The sequence below is a fragment of the Lagopus leucura genome, unplaced genomic scaffold (assembly GCF_019238085.1).
Source record: "Lagopus leucura isolate 7727_CA_CO unplaced genomic scaffold, USGS_WTPT01 161-4_obj-0_obj, whole genome shotgun sequence".
NCBI lineage: Eukaryota > Metazoa > Chordata > Aves > Galliformes > Phasianidae > Lagopus > Lagopus leucura.
This window is the reverse complement of record NW_024964824.1, coordinates 12,626-26,346: the sequence shown is the minus strand read 5'-3', so window position 1 is coordinate 26,346 and position 13,721 is coordinate 12,626. Positions and strand designations below refer to the sequence as shown.

The window sequence follows — 13,721 nt, the reverse complement described above, 5'->3', positions numbered from 1 at the left end:
GTGGACGAGGCCGTCTCCTGCGGGCTGGTGGGCAGCGAGCTGCACGAGAAGCTGCTGTCGGCCGAGAGGGCCGTCACGGGCTACACCGACCCCTACAGCGGCGCCCAGATCTCCCTCTTCCAGGCCATGCAGAAGGGGCTGATCGTCAGGGAGCACGGCATCCGCCTGCTGGAGGCCCAGATCGCCACCGGCGGCATCATCGACCCCGTGCACAGCCACCGCCTGCCCGTCCAAGCCGCCTTCCAGCGCGGCTACTTTGACCACGAGATGAGCCGCGTCCTGTCCGACCCCAGCGACGACACCAAGGGCTTCTTCGACCCCAACACGCACGAGAACCTCACCTACATGCAGCTCCTGCGCCGCTGCGTGCCCGACCCGGACACGGGGCTGTATTTCCTTAAGATTTTTGCTAAGTAATTGTAATTATTGTCTTTTTTTTTTTACTCTGTTATTTCCATGGGGAACAATTTTCGGTCTGTTCCAACTTGTTTTGCCTCTCACACTTTTGCCTCCCTTTCTTTTCTCACTGACTTGCCTTGTTTTCTTGATCTCCTTCAAGCTCTTTCAGTATTTCCTTCTTCGCTTTCATTTTGTCACAGGACTCACGCATGAAATATGGTTTTGAAGTGACTCAGTGATGCATTACGTTATAGCGTCTAATCCTGTTTCTTTTATTACCTTCCTGGAATTCATGAATCAGCCCGGCTTATCTCTGCTCATTTATGTGCAATATATTGTATGCTTTCTTCTTATATGGACAAAATCTCCTACAGTATTCGCTGACGTGAGAACGGAATTTCTCTTTCCCTTCTCACGCGTGTTCTTTACGCACTGAACATGTTTGCACCGATCTCCACGGCACTGGCACGGTTTTAGGCTCGCACATCCGAAGCTTACATGCAGGCACAGCACCCTGCTTACATTGGCTGCTCCTGGAGGGGCTTGCTGAGCTTGCTCTCACTGCCCCAGCCTGTTTCCCCAGGGGTCCCTGGGCTGCTTGCTCTCAACTGAGTGCTGGTTGGTCTCTCACTGCTTCATGCGCTGCAATCACTCTGTACTTACTCTCATAGCATCCTCCTCACCGTGTGTGCTTCCCCTCCCTGCAGTTCTCTTGTTCTACAGAGAGCCCCCATAGAGTTTTTCCATGAGATCCTCACGGGTGATTGGAGACAGCAGCGGGTGCCGTGCCGGACTGCTGGCCGGGGCCGTGCTGGGAGCAGCGAGCAGCAGGGAGCTGCAGGAGGGAGCCGTGGCCCCGCTGCTTCCTTCCCTCATTTCTCAGCTCTGTGATTCCCCATGTTTCCCTCAGCTGTCCTCCTCCGGGTGCAGCCTGTGTGCGCGCTCCCACATCGCAGACGGCCCTGGGACGGCCGTGCCGCACGGCGCTGGGCTGAATAACTGAGCTGAATAACTCCGCTCCTGTTTAATAAAAGGAAGCTTACAAGCCTCAGATGCATTGCCTGTGGATGTTCGTAATTAAGATGGTCGTGTTCTGGAAAAGCGAGTTTTCGCTGCTGTCTTTAGAGCTGACAGGAGGTGAGATGTGGAGATCAGCCACGAACCTCAGCAGCGGAGCAGCAGGGATGCGTGGGACTCCCATCCCTGGGGGCGTCCCAGCGGTGAGCAGACGTGGCACAAAGGAACAGCGCTGGGGACGGCTTGGGGTGGGACCTGTTGATCTTGGAGCTCTTATTCAACCTTAATGACTCTGAACACATGATTGCATGAGCGGGCACGGTGGGGACGGGTTGGGACCCGACCATCTCCACTTGGACCGCTGCGATCCTGCTCACCACCTTCAGCTGAGAGCACACAACTAATTAATGTGAATAATTACACGCGACAGCCACACGCTTTCCTGCCACGCGACGCTTTGGGGCCAAAGAGCCCTAAAAAGCCCCATTTGGAGCAGGATGGGAGATGTGTGACCACACGTTGCCTTTTTGGCCATCGCACCGGGCTTCTGGTGCTGGGGGTTCCTGATGGCGGAGCTGCGTGTTTGCGGTACGGCGCGCGTCCCAAAACGTTGAGGTGTTGTCATGGAGTTGATCAGATCAATTGATGTCCATGACAGGGGGAACAGGCCTCTGCTCTTCCCCCACCCCCCAGTCCCACAAAATGGGAAGGGAGGAAGGGAGGAAAAGAGCAGCGGCAGCAATCTATGGAGGAAAACTTATTTTACTATAATACAAGATAACACAATAGATACAATTTAATTGAAATTGAGATGAATAAATCAGACGAGATGAGAGAGAGAGAGTTCCCGGGACCGAGTCAAACCTGAACAGCTTGGAACGGCCAGGAAAGCACCTGCAGCACCCACTGCAAGGCAGCAAGAGAGCAGCCACCTGGAAGGGCCAGATCCCGGGACTGCTGTCATGTACAGGGATGGGAACCTGGGATTGGGGCAGGGACACTTTAATGCCCCGTGCGCTGCATGGTGTTTGGATGTGGAACACTGAAACCCAAAAACACACAAAAAAACATGGAACCATGACATTCCACCCCTTATTCTACATCGTTACGTCATGCTTAAAATAGGGATACATATATACAAACAAAAAATGATCAAAATGCATCACACGCACACGGCTGTATGCATAGACATAGAATTACTGACTGCACTCTGATGCCCTCGAGTCATGAAGGGACAGAATCAATCCATACTTATGGAGTGACCGGGGGCTCTCAAGGATTGACTGTGTTGGAGGCTGAGATAAGCCTCACTGGTAAGGACTGGCAGAAACACCCTGTTGTGACGGGCCCAGGGGCTCCATGTGTTCTAAGTATTGATTATCTCAGAAGGGGGCATTTCAAGGATCCCAAGGGGTATCAATGGGCCTTTGGAATAGCTGCTGTGGACACAGAGGACATTGAGCAGCTGTCTGTTGTTCCTGGCCTGTCAGAAGATCCGTCTGTTGTGGGGCACTTTAACACTTCAATGCCCCATACACTATGTGATGTTTCGATGTGGGTCTGGCCTCTTCTCCCAGGCAAATAGCAGGAGCCGAGGAAATGGCCAGAAGTTGTAGCAGAGGAGGTTTAGGTTGGATATGAGGAGAAACTGTTTCTCTCAGAGGGTGGTCAGGCACTGGAATGGCTGCACAGGGAGGTGGTGGAGTCGCCGTCCCTGGCAGCGTTCAAGAGGCGCCTGGATGAGGAGCTACGAGATGTGGTTTAGTGCTGCTGGTACTGATAGCAATGGGAGTTGGGAATGGGAATGGGAGCAAAGGGGGGTTGGACTGGATGAGCTTGCAGCTCATTTCCAACCTTGTGATTCTGTGATTCTGTGATGTGGAATACTGAAACCCAAAATTAAACAAATGAACAAAAAAAAAAAACCCCATGGAACCGTGATAGGTGTGCACTGAAGGACGTGGTTCAGCAGGAAATGTTGGGGATACAGTTGGACTGGATGATCTTGGAGGTCTTTTCCAACGTCAGCCGTTTTACGAGCGCATGATCCCACGATTCTGGGGCTGCTGTATCACGAGCACGGAGCAAAGCCAACTGACCGCCCAGCAGGCGCGGAGCTGCGGCTGTCTGCGCCTTCGCAACACCCAGCCCAACCCACGGCCCTTCAGCACATTTGAGGACCGCAGAACCACAGAATGGTTTGGGTTGGAAGGGACCTTCAAGATGTTCTGTTTCGAATCCCCTGCTGTGGGCAGGGACGCCTCCCTCTCGCTCAGGCTGCTCACAGCTCTCGAGGGCTTCCAGGGCAGGGGGCATCCATAACCTCGCTGGGCAACCTGCTCCAGTGCTTCACCACCCTCACAGTAAAGAATTTCTTCCCAAGATCTAGTATAAAACTCCTCCTCTCTTCCAGTTTAAAGCCATTTCTCCTTGTCTGGAGCACAAGTCTTACGAGGAGCAGCTGAAGGAGCTGGGAAGGTTCAGCCTGGAGAAGAGGAGCTCAGGGGAGACTCATTGAACTCTACAACTTCCTGCAGGGAGGCTGTGGGTGCAAAAGGGCCTGGCCTCTTCTCCCAGGCAAATAGCAGGAGCCGAGGAAATGGTCACAAGTTGTAGCAGAGGAGGTTTAGGTTGGACATGAGGAGAAACTTCTTCTCTCAGAGGGTGGTCAGGCGCTGCAATGGCTGCACAGGGAGGTGGTGGAGGCGCCGTCCCTGGTTGTGTTCAAGAGGCGCCTGGATGAGGAGCTGCAAGATGTGGTTTAGTGCTGGTGGTACTGATAGCAATGGGAGGGGGGTTGGACTGGATCATCTTGCAGGTCGTTTCCAACCTTGTGATTCTGTCCTGTCACTATGTGCCCTTATAAAAGTCCCTCCCCAGTTTTCCTTCAGGTCCTGGAAGGGCTGTAAGCTCTTTCCAGAGCCGCCTTTTCCCCAGGCTGCAGAGCCCCAGCTCTCTCAGCCCATCCCCATAAGGGAAGTTCTCCAGCCCTCCGATCATCTTTGTGACCCTCCTCTGCACCCCCTCCAACAGCTCCACTTGCATTGGGACCCCCACAACTGGACGCAGTGCTCCAGGCGGGATCACACAACAGCAGAACAGGGGGCCTGCAAAGCAGGCAGCTCGTTCAGCCGCTTGCAAAGCTGAAAGAGGAGCAGACGTGAGTCAGGTCCGAGTCCCGGAGCACCGTGCAGATTTCCCAGGGCGCCACCAGTAGCTCCTGGCACAGCGACAACTGCTCTGGGAGGAGAGCAGCAGCGCGAGGGGTAATCGAGCACCACGAGCACGCGTGCCCTCTGCTGTGCCTGGAGCTGCAGAGCAAACTCTCATGCCAGGGCTCGATGGGAAGCCGTGAGATAAGAGAGTTCTCTGGAAAGGCTGCAGGAAACCCCGGGCTCTTTGCACGGCCGCGGATCTGAAGCACCGGCATCGCACGGCTGGCTGAAAGATGCTCGGAGTTCAGTTCCCACAGAGCTCCCAGTTGTGCAATGGCTCAGAATAAAAAGGATTTTTGTCTCTTCTGTTTGCCCATAGCTGCTGCTCGCGCCCATCCCTCAAGTACTGGGCTCGGCCGGTTCAGCGTGCGTTCCAAAGAGCTTTAGAATTGCAAAACATCCTGAGCTGTCAGCAGGGACCCACGGGGACAGAATGGCTTCGGCCGGAGGGGGTCCCAACCCCACTGCAGGGTCACACAGTCGTTAAGGTCGGAGAAGACGCTCAAGATCCCCCACCCCCAACCCATCCCACCGTGATCGCGTCCCCAAGCGCCGCGTCTCCAACGCTCAGGGATGGGGGCTCCGCCGCCTGCCTGGATCCCTGTGCGAGGCGCAGCAGGAGCGATGCGGGCACCCGCAGCCGAGGGGACGTTCCCCAAACCCCTCACTGCAGCTTCACGCGTCCTCACGGGCCCTGAGCTGCGCCGTACGAGCGGCTCCAGGCACATCGGCTTACAGGGAATCCCGGTGCAAGAGCTCCACCGTGCGCCGCCTTCTGCAGTGCGCAGGGCATCAGGGCAGGCTGGAGCCGAGATGATGGAAAGAAGCTGCGCTAGAAGGGACCTGGGGCTCCTGGCGGCCAATGGCTGATTGACCACGAGCCAGCAGCGTGCCCTGATTGCCAAAAAGACTGATGGGACCTGAGGTGCTTTGAACAGAGCGCGGCCAGCAGGGCGCGGAGGTTCTCCTCCCCTCTGCTCTGCCGTGATGGGTCACTGCCAGAACCCTGCGCTGGGCTCGCAGTTCAGGGCAGACTGGGAACTGCTGGAGAGAACCCAGCAGAGGGTGCTGAGATGGTGGGAGCCTGGAGCACCTCGGGATGGGAACAGGCTGAGAGCCCCGGGGCTGTGCACCTGGAGGAGGCTGAGAGGGATGCGATCAACGCTGATCGATATCTGAAGGGTGGGGTCGGGAGAACGGGGCCGGGTTGGACTGCAGGATCTCCAGAGATCCCCTCCAACCCCTGCAGTTCTGGGGTTCTGCGTCTGCTCTGAGCCCACAGCCGTCCATCCTGGGCTGCACAGGGCGGCTGCAGGGGGAGCCGTGTCAGCACCTCCAGCAGGGGACCTTTCCCAAATCAAAGCATCCTTGAGAAAGGATCTCATCTCTCTGATGTGGTTGGCGGCTGCTCCAGCCAAGGACACCCACAGCTTCCAGCAGGTGAGGCCATGCCACCGGGCTGCGATGCCCGTGCGTCCCTTCCAGGCTGCCCTGGAAGCTGAAGGACCGGCCGCTGCATCACCCAGCGCTGCGGGGCTGCGCTGCACAGCATCCCATGTGTCTGGGCTTTGCGCAGCTCCCTGTGCCCTGCACCCTCACTGTTTTTACTCCTTACCATATGTACAACCAAACGAGGCAGGATGCGGCTGCATGGCAGCACGGCGCTCCAGCACCTCATGCATGGACCCCAGAGCAATGCTGGACAGTGATGCTGCGCTTCTCTGCCTTCTCCTCCAGCATTCCTCCTTCAGACATGGTGTCATCTGCATTCTCGCAAACCTTCCAGCTCCTGGCACAGCAAAACGTGAAGTCACTCTGTTTTGGTTGTAAACCAAAACGGGAACCGCAGCCCAACCCCAAACTCTCCGGTGTGCAAAGTACACGAGGCGTGGTGTCGGCATGCAGGGGCAATTCAGCTGCCTTCCAGAGGAAGACAGAATGGGTGAAACTATCAGTGCTGCTCAGCAAGGACACTGCTTGCTAACTTAGCTGCAGGTTTTGTCCTCGTGACGTCCCTTGCCAAAGCAAGAGCACCACATGTCTGCCACTGAGAGGGGCCACACCACGAACACAGCGTGGCTGCTGCTGAGATCATATCGTAGAATCACAGAACCCCATAATGGCCTGGGTTGAAAAGACTCACAGTGCTCACCTGGTTCCAACCCCTGCTGTGTGCAGGTTGCCAACCAGCAGCCCAGGCTGCCCAGAGCCACATCCAGCCTGGCCTCCAATGCCTGCAGGGATGGGGCATCCACAGCCTCCTTGGGCAACCAGTGCCTCACCACCCTCTGGCTGAAAAACATCCTCCTTGTATCCAACCCAAACCTCCCCTGTCTCACTTTAAAGCCATTCCTCCTTGTCCCATCATTATCCACACTCAAGATGAGCCACACCGCTGCCTCTGCACCAACCCCAAGGAGCAGTGGTGGACTGGAAAGCATCCTCCAAGATACTCACAGGACGTGGTGCAGATGGAGGAGCAGCTGCAGGGAGCGAGGAGCCGGCGCCATTGTGCCAGCATCCCAAGGTGAGGGGCTGGTGCTGCTTCCCAGGATGGGATGGGAGCTCTCCTTTAAGCCTCAAGGCTAAGGTAGAACACCAGGAGCAGCAGAGAGGAACGAGCAGAGCAGAGCACAGCCACTTCCAAACAGCTGCTGGAGTGCCTTAAGGCTCTGGAGAAAGCAAACTGCCCAGGGGCTGAAAAAGAAAAGGCAATGTCACATCTCAGAAATTGGCTGAGGAGCGGAGAGCAGGATGAAAGGCTCAGTCCCCATCAGTGGAGCGACCTAATTCTCTGCTAACGAGGGAATAGGATGCAGGTGAGGCACCGTCATTTCCAAGGGATGCAGCTCCTGGGATCCACGGCTGATTCACTGCAGGTGGTGCCTGCATGCAGTGTGGGCACCTGGCTGCCCCAGGCAGCTCTGCACACCCTGCAGGAGATGCGTGCTGTCGGAGCAGTCGTGCTCTGCTCTCTGATCCGCTCTCCACAGCTGTAGTGGGAGCCTGGGCTGTGCTGCAGTGAAACAAACCACAGCCACTGCTCTGATGAGTGCAAAGTGACGCATCTCTGAGGGAAGCCGCCAACTGCAGCACTCAGAGCCGGGTGTCCAGGATCCAAGCTGGTGGCCCAAATGAGCTGGGTGGCTCTGGGTGGTGGTCCGGAGTTACTGGGAGCACTGCAGTCAGTGCACGGAGAGCACAGGGCAGTGGCACAGCACCTGCTGCTGCCCTTGGCCAGGCTCGTGCTCAGGGCTGGTGCTGCTCGGAGCAGGGCATGGAGAGGATCCTCCTGCTGGCGCAGGCACCTTTGCAGCCCTTGTACCCGACTCCAGCCAAGGACCCGGCCCTGAGCGAGGCTCTGTGTGCAGCACAGCCCGAATATTGAACCTTCAAACCTACACTGAGGTGCATCGGGAGCTGGTAAGGAAGAGCTTCTGGGGAGGGAGGAAAGGCAGCAGAACCGGGTCCTGCACACAGCTCCATCCCCTACACAAAGGGACCTCCTGCCCAGGTGCGCTCAGCAGAGCCAACCTCCACGGTGACTCAGAGGGAAAACGCTCTGTGTGCTGCTCATCCAGTCCGTCCGGCGAGCACCCACGCAGGCAAGCAGGAATGTGCACCCACAGCAGAGCCCGGGGAGGGCAGGGCAGGGGCTGGGAACACCTCTGAGTGGGGCACCACCTCACACGCACCCACACGGGGATGGACACACACATACAAACACACACACATGTGCAGCTGCACACAGAGCCTCACACAGGCACATCCACGCACATGCACCATCGGATGCACGCATGCATTTGAGTCGCACACCTCAGACGTGCGGTCAGAGGTTTACCTGTGCGTGCACCGCCAGCCTCTGAGCACAATGCACAGCTGTGCAGTTACGTGCCGCAGCAATCCAGCCCAAACCACACCGCTGCTAGAAGAAAGCACCAGGAGAGCTGCGTTCACCAGAGCTGCGGCTGTGGGCTGACGGCACGCGGCTCAAATGCGGGGCAGAGCCTCAGCTGCATCCAGCGGAGCCCCTCACTCCCTGCTCCTGCACATCCTGTGCCAGCGAGCGACCCGGCGAGTGCCCTGAGCCCCCAGGCCGGTGCTGGCTGCCCTGCTCTCCTGGAGCACAGTGGTAACAGAGACGTTGCCCACAGAGGCTGCGGAGCGTCCTGCTTGGAGACCTTCAACTGCTGCCTGGATCTGGCCCAGGAGCAGCCGTTCTGGGCGGCCCCCGCTGGGGTCCCTGCCGACCTCCGCTGCTCTGTCATTCCGTCATGGGAGAGATGTCCATCTCAGAGCAACTTCAGCCCCAATGACCGCCTGTCAAAAGTGCCTGCGTGGTCCCAGCCCCACCGGGGGGCAGGCTGGACCTCTGTCCCCCACGGGAAGCAGAGAGGGCTGCGGGAGGCGGCTGCAGCTCCTGCCCCAGCTGAGCTCAGACCCATAGAGGCCTCCAGAACATCGGGATCACGCATCAAGAGATGGTGGGAGCAGAGCCCAGAAGCAGCGCTGCGCCCTCGGTGCCTCCCATGGCCATCACTCACTCCACCTCCTGCCAGGGATACCCCCCACATGTCTCAGCATCAGTCTCTGCCCCCCCAGCCGGCTCTCGGAGCAGCTGCAGCGCTGCCGAGCCACAGCGGCCGGCTGTATTTTGGCTGGGTTGGTGGCACGGGGCAGGGCCCGCGTGTCAGCCCCCGGGGCGGGGAAGCGGAGGATTTAAATGGGGAGCCGGCCTCGGCTGCTCGTCCTGCCAGAGAGGCGGTGGGAGGAGGAGGAACGCAGCCCGGTGGGGAGCAACGGCTCCGGATCGGTGTCCAGCAGGTAGGACACGGCCCATCTGGGGAGGTGGGGGTACCGGGACCACTGGGCAGCCTGGCACAGCTCTGGCGGGGACACCGCATAGCTCAGCACAGCTCCAGAGTTGCACGCTCTGTGCAGACCCCAGGGGTTTGCAAGGGTTACAAAGTCCTCTCCTCTTCCGCTGCCATTTGGAGGGCAGCGGAAGCCATGGGATCGGCTGAGCAGGAGGGCTCCGGGTACGGCACAGTCCTTGCTAAAAAGAGATGAAGTGATGAAGTGGCTCCGGGGCCGATGGAGTGGATGCTCCACGCAATGCGCTTCGTGTCGGGACAGCAGGATTTGGGGGGAAGCAGCCAGAGCTGCGGGACCCTCCTGAGCCTGCAGGACAGAGGGCTGTGCTGAGGTCTCAGCTGGGAGCCTGGCAGTGGGGCTGTGAGCACCAGGCTGGGGTGCAGCGATGCTCACGCTGCCCGGGGTGCAGGCAGGGCGAGGGGCCACAACTCACCCCAGCCAGGAAACCGCTTCCATCAGGGCCTGGAGCTGCTGTGACAGCCAAAAAGGACGGCGGCCGCTGCCCCGGGAGCTGCGTCTGCAACCCAGCCCCAGCATCAGGAGCGCTGATTAGAGACGGCTAATGATAGCCTGCCGTTGGGCAACGTCCTCCCGTGTGGGGTGTTCACACGACATCCGTGTCCTACATAGGTGTCTCCTGCTCCGGGGTGTGACAGTGACTCTGCTTTGCAGCGCTGAGGTGGCACAACCGGCCCCGCACCTCCAGGGGGGTTCAGCTGCAGGGAAGCGGCTCCATGGGGCTGGGGCTGGGGGTGGGCTGCAGCCCCTCAGCCACAGGGAGCCCGGAGCCAGGGCAGGTGATGCAGGGATGCAGTGTTCCGGCACTGTGATCAATCCCCGCCAGCATCGATGCAATATGTAAATGGATCGAAAGCAATGACTCAGAGACTTTTGGACCAGTTAGGTAAACATCAGGGAATTAAGCTGTGTCCTTGATAATTAAACTTATCATTAACGTCAGTCACTGCAGCTTTATGGGAGATGGGTGTTCCCAGATAAATGTGAGTTTTGTTGTTGCCGTGCTTACGAGATCCAAGGCCTTATCACCAAATGATGCTGGGGATGCTGAGAGCTTGCAGAGCTTTCATAAGAGCCTGCTTGGGAGAGATCCCTTCAGCAATGCTAAACAGACCCCGAATGTGTTCAGCTCATGAAATCCACTGAGCCCAAAACAGAGTCTGCCATAGGAAGCAGGGAAACGTTACACGTCACCTCATTCCCCATCCTTCCCATTGTCCACTTCCAGCTCAGGATGGAAAGGAGAGTTGGGCTGCAGGGGCCCTCGCTCTGACCCTGCGCAGCTCCGACAGCGCAGCAGCTACCTGGGTTGGGGGCTGCATTTCTGCATGAAGGGAACTGCAAGACTGTGACCTGTCGTGCTTATTGCAAAGCACCCGTGTGAAGGGGAAAGCCCCCTGCAAACAGCTCCCACTGCAGCGTCCCGAGCAGCTTTCTGTTCTTAGCCCTCCCTGATTCTGCCTTATACACGCAAACATCGCTGCAGCCACCATTTCACCCCCGTAACAATCAGCTAAAAACAAAGGGCGACCGCTCAGTCCCCCCGACAGCCCCAGGGGCCGGGAGATATTTGCTACAGCTGCTTCCCCAAACATCTGCAGAGCATCCCTGCCACACTGCAGGGAGAGCACACGGCCAGACCAGCCCTCCCACTGACCCTGCCTTCGTCCCCAGGCTCTGGAACGGGTTGGAACGGTCGCAGGGTGGCACAGGCCACCAACCCTCCCTCTGACCGTCTCCAGGTGCACCTCAAAGTCAGTTCTGGCCACAGAGCAGTGTGAGCATTGCCTGTGGCACCAGGTTAAGGAGGTGAAGAGAGTGTAACAGACTCAAGATGGGGCTCCGCCAGCCCTGGGGCCTCAGAGCCAGCGGAAACCCAGGCACACCTCACCCCCAGCAAACCTCGGCCTTACAGATGGTCTCCGCTGGTTCAGATTCTCTCTGCTGCATTGGAGCTCAACAGCCCCCCCGCACCCATCTGCCCAATTCCCATGGACCAATCCCACGGCCTGTGTCACACCGGGGTGCCTTGAGACCACGGGGCAGGAGGATCTGTACAGCACTGAGCTGGGCCGTGGCCACAGCCCACACTCACAGCCCACCAGTGCAAAGCCAGGCAGTGTGACGAGGACGAGGGGACGAGGGCAGGTGAGGCACAGCGCCGGCCAGCAGCTCTCTGCAGCAGGACGGTGGCCAGTGGCAGCAACACTGGGAAGTCAGCACTGCTTCTTGGCATGGCTTCTGACCAGAGAGGCTGTGATGCCCCGTCCATCCCTGGAGGCGTCCAAGGCCAGGTTGGATGGGGCCCTGGGCAGCCTGGGCTGCTGTGAAACGGGGAGGTTGGTGGCCCTGCCTGTGGTGGGGGGTCGGAGCTTCGTGATCCTTGCCGTCCCTTCCAACCCAGGCCATGCTATGATTCTGTGATGACTTCTGCTGGTCGGGTGATCACTGATTAAACCTGCCAAGCCCAGGGCAGCACAGCAGCCAGAGAGAGGTGAGCAGGGGCTGTGCTCACTTTGTGCCCTGTGCCCAAAGCAGGCAGCAGCGGCGTCGCTCAGGAAACAGGAGAGGAAGCTCTCAGAAGCCAAATATCCCGGGTGTCCAGGAGGCCTAGCAGCTCCTTGGAGGACTCTGAGAGAAGCCAGGTTGTCCGTGCCGCTTCCTGCTTTCCATTGGGCTGCCACACGGCTTCTCTTTGCTCACACCATGCTCAGGAACCCGTGTCTCACCAGGTCTTTTCTTTCTCTCTTGCCAGACAAACGCGGTGCTCCACGGCAGCAGGACTGTTGCCCAGAGACAGAAGATGAGTGGAGCCTTTCAGAACAACAAGCCAAGCAACACGGCAATGAACCCGACCGCAAGCAGGCGCACAGAGATGCGCGGGGATGGGAGTAACTTCATAGCTGGCGTCTTCATCCAGGCGAAGAACAAGAAGCTGAGCATCTACGAAGCCATGATCAGGGGGCTCCTGACGCCGGGCACAGCCCTGGTGCTGCTGGAGGCACAGGCTGCGTCGGGGCTCCTCACCGACCCCGTGAGCAACGCAAAGCTGTCAGTGAAAGAGGCGCTGAGCGCGGGACTCATCGGCAGGGATTTCTATGAGAAGCTGCTGTCAGCAGAGGGAGCCGTGACCGGGTACACGGAGCCGTACACGGGACACAAGATCTCCCTCTTCCAGGCCATGCAGAAGGAGTTCATCGTGAAGGAACACGCCATCCGCCTGCTGGAGGCCCAGATCGCCACCGGCGGCATCATCGACCCGTCCAACGGCGACCGCCTGCCCGTGGAGGCGGCCCACCAGCGCGGCTACTTTGACCACGAGATGTGCCAGTTCCTCCTGAACCCAAAGAACCAAACCAGAAGTTGTTTCGACCCCAACACGCACGAGAACCTCACTTACACGCAGCTCCTGCGCCGCTGCGTGCCCGACCCCGACACGGGGCTGCTCATGCTGCACGTGATGGACAAAGGATCCGTGCTCTTCCAGCTCAACAAGGACGCCCGCAAAGCCCTGCAGGCTGCCCGCACCACCGTCAGTGTGGGGCTCTTCCAGGGCTCTTCCAGCGTCACCGTCTGGGAGCTCCTCTTCTCTCGCTACGTCTCTGATCACCAGAGAGAGGAGCTGCTGAGGAAATACAAAGCAGGGACGGTGACCGTCCCGGAGATGATCATCATTCTCACCGCCATCATCGCTGGGGTGGAAACGGGAAACGGAGACCTGGGCTCATCCACAGCAACAGCCGACGGTGAGATAGGAGAGTCACAGCCGGCGCAGGACGCGCGCTCCCAGGAGCAGCAGTTGAGAAAGTCTTTAAAGTCTGCCACCATCCATGTCGCCGCCGGTGAGTTGCAGGGACAAAACGTCTCCTTGTTGGATCTGCTCTTTTCCACCTACATCCCTCAGGAGAAGCGGCAGGAGCTGCTGGAGCTGTACAGGGCAGGGATACTGAGCACGGAACAGGTGGCTGCTGCTGTCAGCACCGTCATCAACGGAACAGAAGCTGCGAATATCAGACCCACGGCGAATGCTGGGAATCCACAAAAAGCAGAGGAAAATGGGGATGGCTGTTCAGCACGAGACAACGCCTTGAAGTCTACCACCATTGACGTCCCAGCCGGTGAGTTCTCTGTGTGGGACCTGCTCTTCTCTGACTGCATCCCTGAGGACAAGAGGCAGGAGCTCCTGGAGCTGTACCG

The 13,721-nt window shown here is 58.5% G+C and overlaps 1 protein-coding gene across 1 annotated transcript in view; it reads left to right on the top strand.

The window, feature by feature from the left end:
- EPPK1 (epiplakin 1) overlaps positions 1-13,721 on the top strand; it is a 21,270-nt gene that overhangs the window by 7,170 nt on the left and 379 nt on the right. The window contains exons 2-5 of the mRNA XM_042892263.1: positions 10-413; positions 7,967-8,054; positions 9,234-9,455; positions 12,280-13,715. Of these exons, the coding sequence (XP_042748197.1) occupies positions 10-413; positions 7,967-8,054; positions 9,234-9,455; positions 12,280-13,715 (2,150 nt within the window). The remainder of the gene's footprint in view (positions 1-9; positions 414-7,966; positions 8,055-9,233; positions 9,456-12,279; positions 13,716-13,721) is intronic.